The sequence below is a fragment of the Bufo bufo genome, chromosome 8 (assembly GCF_905171765.1).
Source record: "Bufo bufo chromosome 8, aBufBuf1.1, whole genome shotgun sequence".
NCBI classification, from domain to species: Eukaryota; Metazoa; Chordata; class Amphibia; order Anura; family Bufonidae; genus Bufo; species Bufo bufo.
Genome location: NC_053396.1, coordinates 230,741,881 through 230,756,535, shown reverse-complemented (window position 1 = coordinate 230,756,535; position 14,655 = coordinate 230,741,881). Strand labels below are relative to the sequence as shown.

Here is a 14,655-nt window from a genome sequence, read left to right as displayed (position 1 = left end):
CAGTGATGGAGGAGGACAGAGGAGGCACAGAGCCGCGCCCGTGTCACCAGTGCTCCATCCTCCCTGGCTGCCAGTGCTGGAGGAGGACAGAGGAGGCACAGAGCCGCGCCCGTGTCACCAGTGCTCCATCCTCCCTGGCTGCCAGTGCTGGGGGAGGACAGAGGAGGCACAGAGCCGCGCCCGTGTCACCTATACTCCATCCTCCCTGGCTGCCAGTGCTGGAGGAGGACAGAGGAGGCACAGAGCCGCGCCCGTGTCACCAATACTCCATCCTCCCTGGCTGCCAGTGATGGAGGAGGACAGAGGAGGCACAGAGCCGCGCCCGTGTCACCAGTGCTCCATCCTCCCTGGCTGCCAGTGCTGGAGGAGGACAGAGGAGGCACAGAGCCGCGCCCGTGTCACCAGTGCTCCATCCTCCCTGGCTGCCAGTGCTGGGGGAGGACAGAGGAGGCACAGAGCCGCGCCCGTGTCACCAGTGCGCCAGGATTACGAGCCGCCCTGTGCAGGTGACAGGCCGGACTGACATTAAACCTCTGCTGTCATTCCAGGCAGTAATCCCACCACCGCTGCCCAAAATGCCGCCAAGAGTCTCATCAGCTGCGGCGTCACCAAAGGATACATCAAGTCTGCCTACATCCTGAAGGGACATCGCAACGTCACCGCCACCGAGTGTCCCGGGAACACCTTCTACAACACAGTCAAGACCTGGCCCCGCTTCCAGGCATAAGGCTGGTCCCTGAGGTCATGTATGTGCCGTGAGCGTGTAACCAGATGTGTGATGTATGTGCCAGCGGTGTCTGGGCGGCACCTGCCTCATGCGCTAGTAGTGACCACAAGAACCAATAAAAAAAACTGTGAAAAAAATGTCGTCTCCGAGCTGCTGTAAAAAGGCTGAGGGCGAATGTACGAGGGCGTGGGCACCTCCATAATACTGCCACACACATGGGTCTCAGCCCACACGCCCTGCCACAGGCACACGTATGATCAGCTGCCTGGCACCCCTGCCCCCTCTAGACAAATCTGTCAGCAGCAAGGAGTCTGTGCCCCACTGAATGCCACCATCAGAGTGTGCCCCACAGAATGCCACTGTGCATCCACACTGTAATCATCTACCCCGCACCCCCATATCTGTGCATCCTCCACTGTAATCATCTACCCCCGCACCCCCATATCTGTACATCCTCCACTGTAATCATCTACCCCGCACCCCCATATCTGTACATCCTCCACTGTAATCATCTACCCCGCACCCCCATATCTGTACATCCTCCACTGTAATCATCTACCCCGCACCCCCATATCTGTGCATCCTCCACTGTAATCATCTACCCCGCACCCCCATATCTGTACATCCTCCACTGTAATCATCTACCCCGCACCCCCATATCTGTGCATCCTCCACTGTAATCATCTACCCGCACCCCCATATCTGTACATCCTCCACTGTAATCATCTACCCCGCACCCCCATATCTGTGCATCCTCCACTGTAATCATCTACCCCGCACCCCCATATCTGTACATCCTCCACTGTAATCATCTACCCCGCACCCCCATATCTGTACATCCTCCACTGTAATCATCTACCCCGCACCCCCATATCTGTGCATCCTCCACTGTAATCATCTACCCCGCACCCCCATATCTGTACATCCTCCACTGTAATCATCTACCCCGCACCCCCATATCTGTACATCCTCCACTGTAATCATCTACCCCGCACCCCCATATCTGTGCATCCTCCACTGTAATCATCTATCCCGCACCCCCATATCTGTACATCCTCCACTGTAATCATCTACCCCACGCACCCCCATATCTGTGCATCCTCCACTGTAATCATCTACCCCGCACCCCCATATCTGTACATCCTCCACTGTAATCATCTACCCCGCACCCCCATATCTGTACATCCTCCACTGTAATCATCTACCCCGCACCCCCATATCTGTACATCCTCCACTGTAATCATCTACCCCGCACCCCCATATCTGTACATCCTCCACTGTAATCATCTACCCAGCACCCCCATATCTGTACATCCTCCACTGTAATCATCTACCCCGCACCCCCATATCTGTGCATCCTCCACTGTAATCATCTACCCCGCACCCCCATATCTGTACATCCTCCACTGTAATCATCTACCCCGCACCCCCATATCTGTACATCCTCCACTGTAATCATCTACCCCGCACCCCCATATCTGTACATCCTCCACTGTAATCATCTACCCCGCACCCCCATATCTGTACATCCTCCACTGTAATCATCTACCCCGCACCCCCATATCTGTACATCCTCCACTGTAATCATCTATCCCGCACCCCCATATCTGTACATCCTCCACTGTAATCATCTACCCAGCACCCCCATATCTGTACATCCTCCACTGTAATCATCTACCCCGCACCCCCATATCTGTGCATCCTCCACTGTAATCATCTACCCCACGCACCCCCATATCTGTGCATCCTCCACTGTAATCATCTATCCCGCACCCCCATATCTGTACATCCTCCACTGTAATCATCTACCCCGCACCCCCATATCTGTACATCCTCCACTGTAATCATCTACCCCGCACCCCCATATCTGTACATCCTCCACTGTAATCATCTACCCCGCACCCCCATATCTGTACATCCTCCACTGTAATCATCTACCCCGCACCCCCATATCTGTACATCCTCCACTGTAATCATCTACCCCGCACCCCCATATCTGTACATCCTCCACTGTAATCATCTACCCCGCACCCCCATATCTGTACATCCTCCACTGTAATCATCTACCCCGCACCCCCATATCTGTACATCCTCCACTGTAATCATCTACCCCGCACCCCCATATCTGTACATCCGCCACTGTAATCATCTACCCCGCACCCCCATATCTGTACATCCTCCACTGTAATCATCTACCCCGCACCCCCATATCTGTACATCCTCCACTGTAATCATCTACCCCGCACCCCCATATCTGTACATCCTCCACTGTAATCATCTACCCCGCACCCCCATATCTGTACATCCACACTGTAATCATCTACCCCGCACCCCCATATCTGTACATCCACCACTGTAATCATCTACCCCGCACCCCCATATCTGTACATCCACACTGTAATCATCTACCCCGCACCCCCATATCTGTACATCCACACTGTAATCATCTACCCCGCACCCCCATATCTGAACAGGTGTGGAGGTCTCTGCACCCCGATATGTGGACAAGTCAGGGGGTCTCTGTACCTCGATATCTAAACAGGTCTGGGGGTCTCTTCACCCCGATATCTGGACAAGTCTGGGGGGTCTATGCACCCCGATATCTGATCAAGTCTGGGGGGTCTTTGCACCAAGATATCTGGACAGGTCTGGGGGGTCTCTGCACCCCAATATCTAAACAGGTCTGGGGGTCTCTACCCCGCACCCCCATATCTGTACATCCACACTGTAATCATCTACCCCGCACCCCCATATCTGTACATCCACCACTGTAATCATCTACCCCGCACCCCCATATCTGTACATCCACACTGTAATCATCTACCCCGCACCCCCATATCTGTACATCCACACTGTAATCATCTACCCCGCACCCCCATATCTGAACAGGTGTGGAGGTCTCTGCACCCCGATATGTGGACAAGTCAGGGGGTCTCTGTACCTCGATATCTAAACAGGTCTGGGGGTCTCTTCACCCCGATATCTGGACAAGTCTGGGGGGTCTATGCACCCCGATATCTGATCAAGTCTGGGGGGTCTTTGCACCAAGATATCTGGACAGGTCTGGGGGGTCTCTGCACCCCAATATCTAAACAGGTCTGGGGGTCTCTGCACCCCGATATCTGGACAGGTCTAGGGGGTCTCTTCACCCCAATATCTGGACAAGTCTGGGGGGGTCTATGCACCCCAATATCTGGTCAAGTCTGGGGGGTCTATGCACCCCGATATCTGATCAAGTCTGGGGGTTCTCTGCACCAAGATATTTGGACAAGTCTGGGGTGTCTCTGCACCCCTATATCTGGACAGGTCTGGGGGGTCTCTGCACCCAGATATCTGGACAAGTCTGAGGGGTCTCTGCACCCCGATATCTGGACAAGTCTGGGGGTCTCCGCACCCCGATATCTGGACAAGTCTGGGGGTCTCTGCACCCCTATATCTGGACAGCTCTGGGGGGTCTTCACCCCGATATCTGGACAGGTCTGGGGGGTCTCCGCACCCCCACATGTGGACAGCTCTGGGTGGTCTTCACCCAGATATCTGGACAGGTCTGGGGGGTCTCCGCACCCCCACATGTGGACAGCTCTGGGTGGTCTTCACCCAGATATCTGGACAGGTCTGGGGGGTCTCCGCACCCCCATATGTGGACAGGTCTTGGGGGGGGGTCTTCACCCCGGTAGCTGGCGGATCCCGAACGATTCCTCACAGCAAAACAGGCGGCAAAGCTCCTCTCATCACTATAGCAACAGCGAGCGGAAGCAGCACCTCTGACCCCGGCGTCCCCCGGAAGCGGAAGTCCATAGGCTGAGAGCGAGAATCACCGGAGCAACGTGCAGAGAGGGAAAGATGTAAGTGACCGGTACAGACAATGCCCGGACCTGTGTCCTCCTGTAATACGTGATATCATGTCATAATCTATACCTTATATAATAGAACTCGTATCATACCCCCTGTATACTGTACAGCACGTGATATATCCTGTGTGATACCCCTGTATACTGTACAGCAGGTGATATATCCTGTGTGATACCCCCTGTATACTGTACAGCAGGTGATATATCCTGTGTGATACCCCCTGTATACTGTACAGCAGGTGATATATCCTGTGTGATACCCCCTGTATACTGTACAGCACGTGATATATCCTGTGTGATACCCCCTGTATACTGTACAGCACGTGATATATCCTGTGTGATACCCCTGTATACTGTACAGCAGGTGATATATCCTGTGTGATACCCCTGTATACTGTACAGCACGTGATATATCCTGTGTGATACCCCCTGTATACTGTACAGCAGGTGATATATCCTGTGTGATACCCCTGTATACTGTACAGCAGGTGATATATCCTGTGTGATACCCCTGTATACTGTACAGCACGTGATATATCCTGTGTGATACCCCTGTATACTGTACAGCACGTGATATATCCTGTGTGATACCCCTGTATACTGTACAGCAGGTGATATATCCTGTGTGATACCCCTGTATACTGTACAGCAGGTGATATATCCTGTGTGATACCCCCTGTATACTGTACAGCAGGTGATATATCCTGTGTGATACCCCTGTATACTGTACAGCAGGTGATATATCCTGTGTGATACCCCTGTATACTGTACAGCAGGTGATATATCCTGTGTGATACCCCTGTATACTGTACAGCAGGTGATATATCCTGTGTGATACCCCTGTATACTGTACAGCAGGTGATATATCCTGTGTGATACCCCCTGTATACTGTACAGCACGTGATATATCCTGTGTGATACCCCCTGTATACTGTACAGCACGTGATATATCCTGTGTGATACCCCCTGTATACTGTACAGCACGTGATATATCCTGTGTGATACCCCTGTATACTGTACAGCAGGTGATATATCCTGTGTGATACCCCTGTATACTGTACAGCAGGTGATATATCCTGTGTGATACCCCTGTATACTGTACAGCACGTGATATATCCTGTGTGATACCCCTGTATACTGTACAGCACGTGATATATCCTGTGTGATACCCCTGTATACTGTACAGCAGGTGATATGTCCTGTGTGATACCCCTGTATACTGTACAGCACGTGATATATCCTGTGTGATACCCCTGTATACTGTACAGCAGGTGATATATCCTGTGTGATACCCCCTGTATACTGTACAGCAGGTGATATGTCCTGTGTGATACCCCCTGTATACTGTACAGCAGGTGATATGTCCTGTGTGATACCCCTGTATACTGTACAGCAGGTGATATGTCCTGTGTGATACCCCCTGTATACTGTACAGCAGGTGATATGTCCTGTGTGATACCCCTGTATACTGTACAGCAGGTGATATATCCTGTGTGATACCCCTGTATACTGTACAGCAGGTGATATGTCCTGTGTGATACCTCTGTATACTGTACAGCACGTGATATATCCTGTGTGATACCCCTGTATACTGTACAGCACGTGATATATCCTGTGTGATACCCCTGTATACTGTACAGCACGTGATATATCCTGTGTGATACCCCTGTATACTGTACAGCAGGTGATATATCCTGTGTGATACCCCTGTATACTGTACAGCACGTGATATATCCTGTGTGATACCCCCTGTATACTGTACAGCACGTGATATATCCTGTGTGATACCCCCTGTATACTGTACAGCACGTGATATATCCTGTGTGATACCCCTGTATACTGTACAGCAGGTGATATATCCTGTGTGATACCCCCCTGTATACTGTACAGCAGGTGATATGTCCTGTGTGATACCCCTGTATACTGTACAGCAGGTGATATATCCTGTGTGATACCCCTGTATACTGTACAGCACGTGATATATCCTGTGTGATACCCCTGTATACTGTACAGCACGTGATATATCCTGTGTGATACCCCTGTATACTGTACAGCACGTGATATATCCTGTGTGATACCCCCTGTATACTGTACAGCAGGTGATATATCCTGTGTGATACCCCTGTATACTGTACAGCAGGTGATATATCCTGTGTGATACCCCCTGTATACTGTACAGCAGGTGATATATCCTGTGTGATACCCCTGTATACTGTACAGCACGTGATATATCCTGTGTGATACCCCTGTATACTGTACAGCAGGTGATATATCCTGTGTGATACCCCTGTATACTGTACAGCAGGTGATATATCCTGTGTGATACCCCTGTATACTGTACAGCAGGTGATATATCCTGTGTGATACCCCTGTATACTGTACAGCAGGTGATATATCCTGTGTGATACCCCTGTATACTGTACAGCACGTGATATATCCTGTGTGATACCCCTGTATACTGTACAGCAGGTGATATATCCTGTGTGATACCCCCTGTATACTGTACAGCAGGTGATATGTCCTGTGTGATACCCCTGTATACTGTACAGCAGGTGATATGTCCTGTGTGATACCCCTGTATACTGTACAGCAGGTGATATATCCTGTGTGATACCCCTGTATACTGTACAGCACGTGATATATCCTGTGTGATACCCCTGTATACTGTACAGCAGGTGATATATCCTGTGTGATACCCCTGTATACTGTACAGCAGGTGATATATCCTGTGTGATACCCCTGTATACTGTACAGCACGTGATATATCCTGTGTGATACCCCTGTATACTGTACAGCACGTGATATATCCTGTGTGATACCCCCTGTATACTGTACAGCAGGTGATATGTCCTGTGTGATACCCCTGTATACTGTACAGCAGGTGATATATCCTGTGTGATACCCCTGTATACTGTACAGCAGGTGATATATCCTGTGTGATACCCCTGTATACTGTACAGCAGGTGATATATCCTGTGTTATACCCCTGTATACTGTACAGCAGGTGATATATCCTGTGTTATACCCCTGTATACTGTACAGCAGGTGATATATCCTGTGTGATACCCCTGTATACTGTACAGCAGGTGATATATCCTGTGTGATACCCCTGTATACTGTACAGCACGTGATATATCCTGTGTGATACCCCTGTATACTGTACAGCAGGTGATATATCCTGTGTGATACCCCTGTATACTGTACAGCAGGTGATATATCCTGTGTGATACCCCTGTATACTGTACAGCAGGTGATATATCCTGTGTGATACCCCTGTATACTGTACAGCACGTGATATATCCTGTGTGATACCCCCTGTATACTGTACAGCAGGTGATATGTCCTGTGTGATACCCCTGTATACTGTACAGCAGGTGATATGTCCTGTGTGATACCCCTGTATACTGTACAGCAGGTGATATATCCTGTGTGATACCCCTGTATACTGTACAGCACGTGATATATCCTGTGTGATACCCCTGTATACTGTACAGCAGGTGATATATCCTGTGTGATACCCCTGTATACTGTACAGCAGGTGATATATCCTGTGTGATACCCCTGTATACTGTACAGCAGGTGATATATCCTGTGTGATACCCCTGTATACTGTACAGCAGGTGATATGTCCTGTGTGATACCCCTGTATACTGTACAGCAGGTGATATATCCTGTGTGATACCCCTGTATACTGTACAGCAGGTGATATATCCTGTGTGATACCCCTGTATACTGTACAGCAGGTGATATATCCTGTGTGATACCCCTGTATACTGTACAGCAGGTGATATATCCTGTGTGATACCCCTGTATACTGTACAGCAGGTGATATGTCCTGTGTGATACCCCCTGTATACTGTACAGCAGGTGATATATCCTGTGTGATACCCCTGTATACTGTACAGCTGGTGATATATCCTGTGTGATACCCCTGTATACTGTACAGCAGGTGATATATCCTGTGTGATACCCCTGTATACTGTACAGCAGGTGATATATCATGTCTATCACCCACATATCACTTCTTATGCCCCCTCGGGTGCGATCCATGTATTCTACCCTTCTTCTCCTTCTTTGAACCCCCAGGAGTCTGCTGAACAAGCCGAAGAGTGAGATGACCCCCGAGGAGCTGCAGAAGCGCGAGGAGGAGGAGTTTAACACGGGGCCCCTGTCGGTGCTCACACAGTCCGTGAAAAACAACACCCAGGTGCTCATCAACTGCAGGAACAACAAGAAGCTGCTGGGGCGGGTGAAGGCCTTCGACAGGTGAGAGCACGCAGGCTCCAGGGGCCCCACTGTGGCTCTATCTTAGGGCACTTTCACACTAGCGGTTTTCTTTTCCGGCATAGAGTTCCGTCATAGGGGCTCAATACCGGAAAAGAACTGATCAGGCATATCCCCATGCATTCTGAATGGAGAGCGATCCGTCCAGGATGCATCAGGACGTCTTCAGTTCAGTCATTTTGACTGATCAGGCAAAAGAGAAAACCGCAGCATGCTACGGTTTTATCTCCGGCAAAAAAACCTGAAGACTTGCCTGAACGCCGGATCCGGCATTTTTCCCCATTGGAATGTATTAGTGCCGGATCCGGCCTGCGCATGCGCAGACCTGTAAAAATGTGGGAATAAAATACAAGACGGTCGCATGACAAGCGGAGAGACGGATCCGTTCTTGCAATGCATTTGTGAGACGGATCCGCATCCGGATCCGTCTCACAGTTGTTTTCAGTCACATCCAAATCGGCGGATCCGGCGGGCAGTTCCAACGATGGAACTGCCCGCCGAATCACACTGCCGCAAGTGTGGACGTAGCCTCACCGTGTACCTCTTCTTCCTCACAGGCACTGTAACATGGTCCTGGAGAATGTCAAGGAGATGTGGACGGAGGTCCCCAAAAGCGGCAAAGGAAAGAAGAAATCCAAGCCAGTCAACAAGGACAGATACATCTCCAAGATGTTCCTGCGAGGAGACAGCGTCATAGTGGTGCTCAGGAACCCGCTGCTGGCCGGGAAGTGATGACATCATCACCTTCTTGCTCCTCCCCCACTTGCTGTGTCTGTTATGTCATGGCCAGTAGGAGATGATCGATGACTGTCTTTTGGGGAATTTGTGTTTTTTGTTGCTTGGTTCTCACGATTGTCATTTTTTTTGTAATAAACAGAATCTGCAGATATGTCTTATCGAATCCCTGTGCAGCAGGGGAGGGGGGGCACTGTCTGCAGGATCGGGGAGTGGGGAGAGCACTGTCTGCAGGATCGGGGAGTGAGGAGAGCACTGTCTGCAGGATCGGGGAGTGAGGAGAGCACTGTCTGCAGGATGGTGGAGTGAGGAGAGCACTGTCTGCAGGATCGGGGAGTGAGGAGGGCACTGTCTGCAGGATGGTGGAGTGAGGAGGGCACTGTCTGCAGGATGGGGGAGTGAGGAGAGCACTGTCTGCAGGATCGGGGAGTGAGGAGAGCACTGTCTGCAGGATCGGGGAGTGAGGAGGGCACTGTCTGCAGGATGGGGGAGTGGGGAGAGCACTGTCTGCAGGATGGGGGAGTGAGGAGAGCACTGTGTGCAGGATGGGGGAGTGAGGAGAGCACTGTCTGCAGGATCGGGGAGTGAGGAGAGCACTGTCTGCAGGATGGGGGAGTGAGGAGAGCACTGTCTGCAGGATGGGGGAGTGAGGAGAGCACTGTCTGCAGGATGGTGGAGTGAGGAGAGCACTGTCTGCAGGATGGTGGAGTGAGGAGAGCACTGTCTGCAGGATGGGGGAGTGAGGAGAGCACTGTCTGCAGGATGGGGGAGTGAGGAGAGCACTGTCTGCAGGATGGTGGAGTGAGGAGAGCACTGTCTGCAGGATGGGGGAGTGAGGAGAGCACTGTCTGCAGGATCGGGGAGTGAGGAGGGGGGCACTGTCTGCAGGATGGGGGAGTGAGGAGAGCACTGTCTGCAGGATGGGGGAGTGAGGAGAGCACTGTCTGCAGGATGGGGGAGTGAGGAGAGCACTGTCTGCAGGATGGGGGAGGGAGGAGAGCACTGTCTGCAGGATGGGGGAGTGAGGAGAGCACTGTCTGCAGGATGGGGGAGTGAGGAGAGCACTGTCTGCAGGATGGGGGAGTGAGGAGAGCACTGTCTGCAGGATCAGGGAGTGAGGAGAGCACTGTCTGCAGGATCGGGGAGTGAGGAGAGCACTGTCTGCAGGATGGGGGAGTGAGGAGGGCACTGTCTGCAGGATCGGGGAGTGAGGAGAGCACTGTCTGCAGGATCGGGGAGTGAGGAGAGCACTGTCTGCAGGATCAGGGAGTGAGGAGAGCACTGTCTGCAGGATCAGGGAGTGAGGAGAGCACTGTCTGCAGGATCGGGGAGTGAGGAGAGCACTGTCTGCAGGATGGGGGAGTGAGGAGAGCACTGTCTGCAGGATGGGGGAGTGAGGAGAGCACTGTCTGCAGGATCGGGGAGTGAGGAGAGCACTGTCTGCAGGATGGGGGAGTGAGGAGAGCACTGTCTGCAGGATGGGGGAGTGAGGAGAGCACTGTCTGCAGGATCGGGGAGTGAGGAGGGGGGCACTGTCTGCAGGATGGGGGAGTGAGGAGAGCACTGTCTGCAGGATGGGGGAGTGAGGAGAGCACTGTCTGCAGTATCGGGGAGTGAGGAGGGGGGCACTGTCTGCAGGATGGGGGAGTGAGGAGAGCACTGTCTGCAGGATGGGGGAGTGAGGAGGGGGGCACTGTCTGCAGGATGGGGGAGTGAGGAGAGCACTGTCTGCAGGATCGGGGAGTGAGGAGAGCACTGTCTGCAGGATGGGGGAGTGAGGAGAGCACTGTCTGCAGGATGGGGGAGTGAGGAGAGCACTGTCTGCAGGATCGGGGAGTGAGGAGAGCACTGTCTGCAGGATCGGGGAGTGAGGAGAGCACTGTCTGCAGGATGGGGGAGTGAGGAGAGCACTGTCTGCAGGATCGGGGAGTGAGGAGGGGGGCACTGTCTGCAGGATGGGGGAGTGAGGAGAGCACTGTCTGCAGGATGGGGGAGTGAGGAGAGCACTGTCTGCAGGATCGGGGAGTGAGGAGAGCACTGTCTGCAGGATCGGGGAGTGAGGAGAGCACTGTCTGCAGGATCGGGCAGTGAGGAGAGCACTGTCTGCAGGATGGGGGAGTGAGGAGAGCACTGTCTGCAGGATGGGGGAGTGAGGAGAGCACTGTCTGCAGGATCGGGGAGTGAGGAGAGCACTGTCTGCAGGATGGGGGAGTGAGGAGAGCACTGTCTGCAGGATGGGGGAGTGAGGAGAGCACTGTCTGCAGGATGGGGGAGTGAGGAGAGCACTGTCTGCAGGATGGGGGAGTGAGGAGAGCACTGTCTGCAGGATGGGGGGAGTGAGGAGAGCACTGTCTGCAGGATGGGGGAGTGAGGAGAGCACTGTCTGCAGGATGGGGGAGTGAGGAGAGCACTGTCTGCAGGATGGGGGAGTGAGGAGAGCACTGTGCAGGATCGGGGAGTGAGGAGAGCACTGTCTGCAGGATGGTGGAGTGAGGAGAGCACTGTCTGCAGGATGGTGGAGTGAGGAGAGCACTGTCTGCAGGATGGTGGAGTGAGGAGAGCACTGTCTGCAGGATCGGGGAGTGAGGAGAGCACTGTCTGCAGGATCAGGGAGTGAGGAGAGCACTGTCTGCAGGATCGGGGAGTGAGGGGGGCACTGTCTGCAGGATGGGGGAGTGAGGAGAGCACTGTCTGCATGATGGGGGAGTGAGGAGAGCACTGTCTGCAGGATCAGGGAGTGAGGAGAGCACTGTCTGCAGGATCGGGGAGTGAGGAGAGCACTGTCTGCAGGATCAGGGAGTGAGGAGAGCACTGTCTGCAGGATGGGGGAGTGAGGAGAGCACTGTCTGCAGGATGGGGGAGTGAGGAGAGCACTGTCTGCAGGATGGGGGAGTGAGGAGAGCACTGTCTGCAGTATCGGGGAGTGAGGAGAGCACTGTCTGCAGGATCGGGGAGTGAGGGGGGCACTGTCTGCAGGATGGGGGAGTGAGGAGAGCACTGTCTGCAGGATGGGGGAGTGAGGAGAGCACTGTCTGCAGGATGGGGGAGTGAGGAGAGCACTGTCTGCAGTATCGGGGAGTGAGGAGAGCACTGTCTGCAGGATGGGGGAGTGAGGAGAGCACTGTCTGCAGGATGGGGGAGTGAGGAGAGCACTGTCTGCAGGATGGGGGAGTGAGGAGAGCACTGTCTGCAGGATCGGGGAGTGAGGAGAGCACTGTCTGCAGGATCGGGGAGTGAGGAGAGCACTGTCTGCAGGATGGGGGAGTGAGGAGAGCACTGTCTGCAGGATCGGGGAGTGAGGAGAGCACTGTCTGCAGGATGGGGGAGTGAGGAGAGCACTGTGCAGGATCGGGGAGTGAGGAGAGCACTGTCTGCAGGATGGTGGAGTGAGGAGAGCACTGTCTGCAGGATGGTGGAGTGAGGAGAGCACTGTGCAGGATCGGGGAGTGAGGAGAGCACTGTCTGCAGGATGGTGGAGTGAGGAGAGCACTGTCTGCAGGATGGTGGAGTGAGGAGAGCACTGTCTGCAGGATGGTGGAGTGAGGAGAGCACTGTCTGCAGGATGGGGGAGTGAGGAGAGCACTGTCTGCAGGATCGGGGAGTGAGGAGAGCACTGTCTGCAGGATGGGGGAGTGAGGAGAGCACTGTCTGCAGGATGGTGGAGTGAGGAGAACACTGTCTGCAGGATGGGGGAGTGAGGAGAGCACTGTCTGCAGGATGGGGGAGTGAGGAGAGCACTGTCTGCAGGATGGGGGAGTGAGGAGAGCACTGTCTGCAGGATGGGGGAGTGAGGAGAGCACTGTCTGCAGGATCGGGGAGTGAGGAGAGCACTGTCTGCAGGATGGGGGAGTGAGGAGAGCACTGTCTGCAGGATCGGGGAGTGAGGAGAGCACTGTCTGCAGGATGGGGGAGTGAGGAGAGCACTGTCTGCAGGATCGGGGAGTGAGGAGAGCACTGCCTGCAGGATGGGGGAGTGAGGAGAGCACTGTCTGCAGGATCGGGGAGTGAGGAGAGCACTGTCTGCAGGATGGGGGAGTGAGGAGAGCACTGTCTGCAGGATGGGGGAGTGAGGAGAGCACTGTCTGCAGGATGGGGGAGTGAGGAGAGCACTGTCTGCAGGATCGGGGAGTGAGGAGAGCACTGTCTGCAGGATGGGGGAGTGAGGAGAGCACTGTCTGCAGGATGGTGGAGTGAGGAGAGCACTGTCTGCAGGATCGGGGAGTGAGGAGAGCACTGCCTGCAGGATGGGGGAGTGAGGAGAGCACTGTCTGCAGGATGGGGGAGTGAGGAGAGCACTGTCTGCAGGATGGGGGAGTGAGGAGAGCACTGTCTGCAGGATCGGGGAGTGAGGAGAGCACTGTCTGCAGGATGGGGGAGTGAGGAGAGCACTGTCTGCAGGATGGGGGAGTGAGGAGAGCACTGTCTGCAGGATGGGGGAGTGAGGAGAGCACTGTCTGCAGGATGGGGGAGTGAGGAGAGCACTGTCTGCAGGATGGGGGAGTGAGGAGAGCACTGTCTGCAGGATCGGGGAGTGAGGAGGGGGGCACTGTCTGCAGAAACGGGGAGTGACAAGGGCATTGTCTGAAGGTGAGGGGGGCATTGTCTGAAGGTGAGGGAGTGACGAGGGGGGCATTGTCTGAGAGTGAGGAGGGGGGCATTGTCTGCAGGATCGGGGAGTGACGAGGGGGGCACTGTCTGCAGGATGTAGATGAGAGCACTGTCTGCAGGATCGGGGAGTGACGAGGGGGGCACTGTCTGCAGGATGTAGATGAGAGCACTGTCTGCAGGATCGGGGAGTGACGAGGGGGGCACTGTCTGCAGGATGTAGATGAGAGCAGCGCCATCTCTCCCATCCATGAACTGCTCCAGTTGATCCGGATTGCACTCTTTATTATAAGCCTGTAACATGCAGATCAGTCCCAGCAGCACAAGCAGTAAGGCCTGGATGATGAGCACAGCTCGTCCACCCCGTGTACCAGGAGTCTCTGCTCTGTATGTACATCGCCCCGTGTACCAGGAGTCTCTGTTCTGTATGTACATCGCCCCGTGTGCCAGGAG

At 53.9% G+C, this 14,655-nt stretch overlaps 2 protein-coding genes across 2 annotated transcripts in view; both read left to right on the top strand.

Annotated features, from left to right (window-relative positions):
* Positions 1–745, top strand: part of LOC121009301 (peptidoglycan-recognition protein SC2-like) — a 51,227-nt gene extending 50,482 nt beyond the window's left edge. Inside the window, exon 5 of the mRNA XM_040442318.1 lies at positions 549–745. Within this exon, the coding sequence (XP_040298252.1) occupies positions 549–727 (179 nt within the window). The 3' untranslated portion in view covers positions 728–745. The remainder of the gene's footprint in view (positions 1–548) is intronic.
* Positions 746–4,474: 3,729 nt separating this feature from the next.
* Positions 4,475–9,751, top strand: SNRPD2 (small nuclear ribonucleoprotein D2 polypeptide). The gene is made up of 3 exons (XM_040442320.1): positions 4,475–4,572; positions 8,665–8,844; positions 9,420–9,751. Coding segments are annotated over exons 1-3 (357 nt in total). The 5' UTR covers positions 4,475–4,570; the 3' UTR covers positions 9,595–9,751.
* The last annotated feature ends 4,904 nt before the right edge of the window (positions 9,752–14,655 follow it).

Coding starts and splice junctions, on each gene's coding strand:
- SNRPD2 (XM_040442320.1), top strand. Junction 8,845..9,419: donor CGGGTGAAGGCCTTCGACAG/GTGAGAGCACGC, acceptor TCTTCCTCACAG/GCACTGTAACATGGTCCTGG.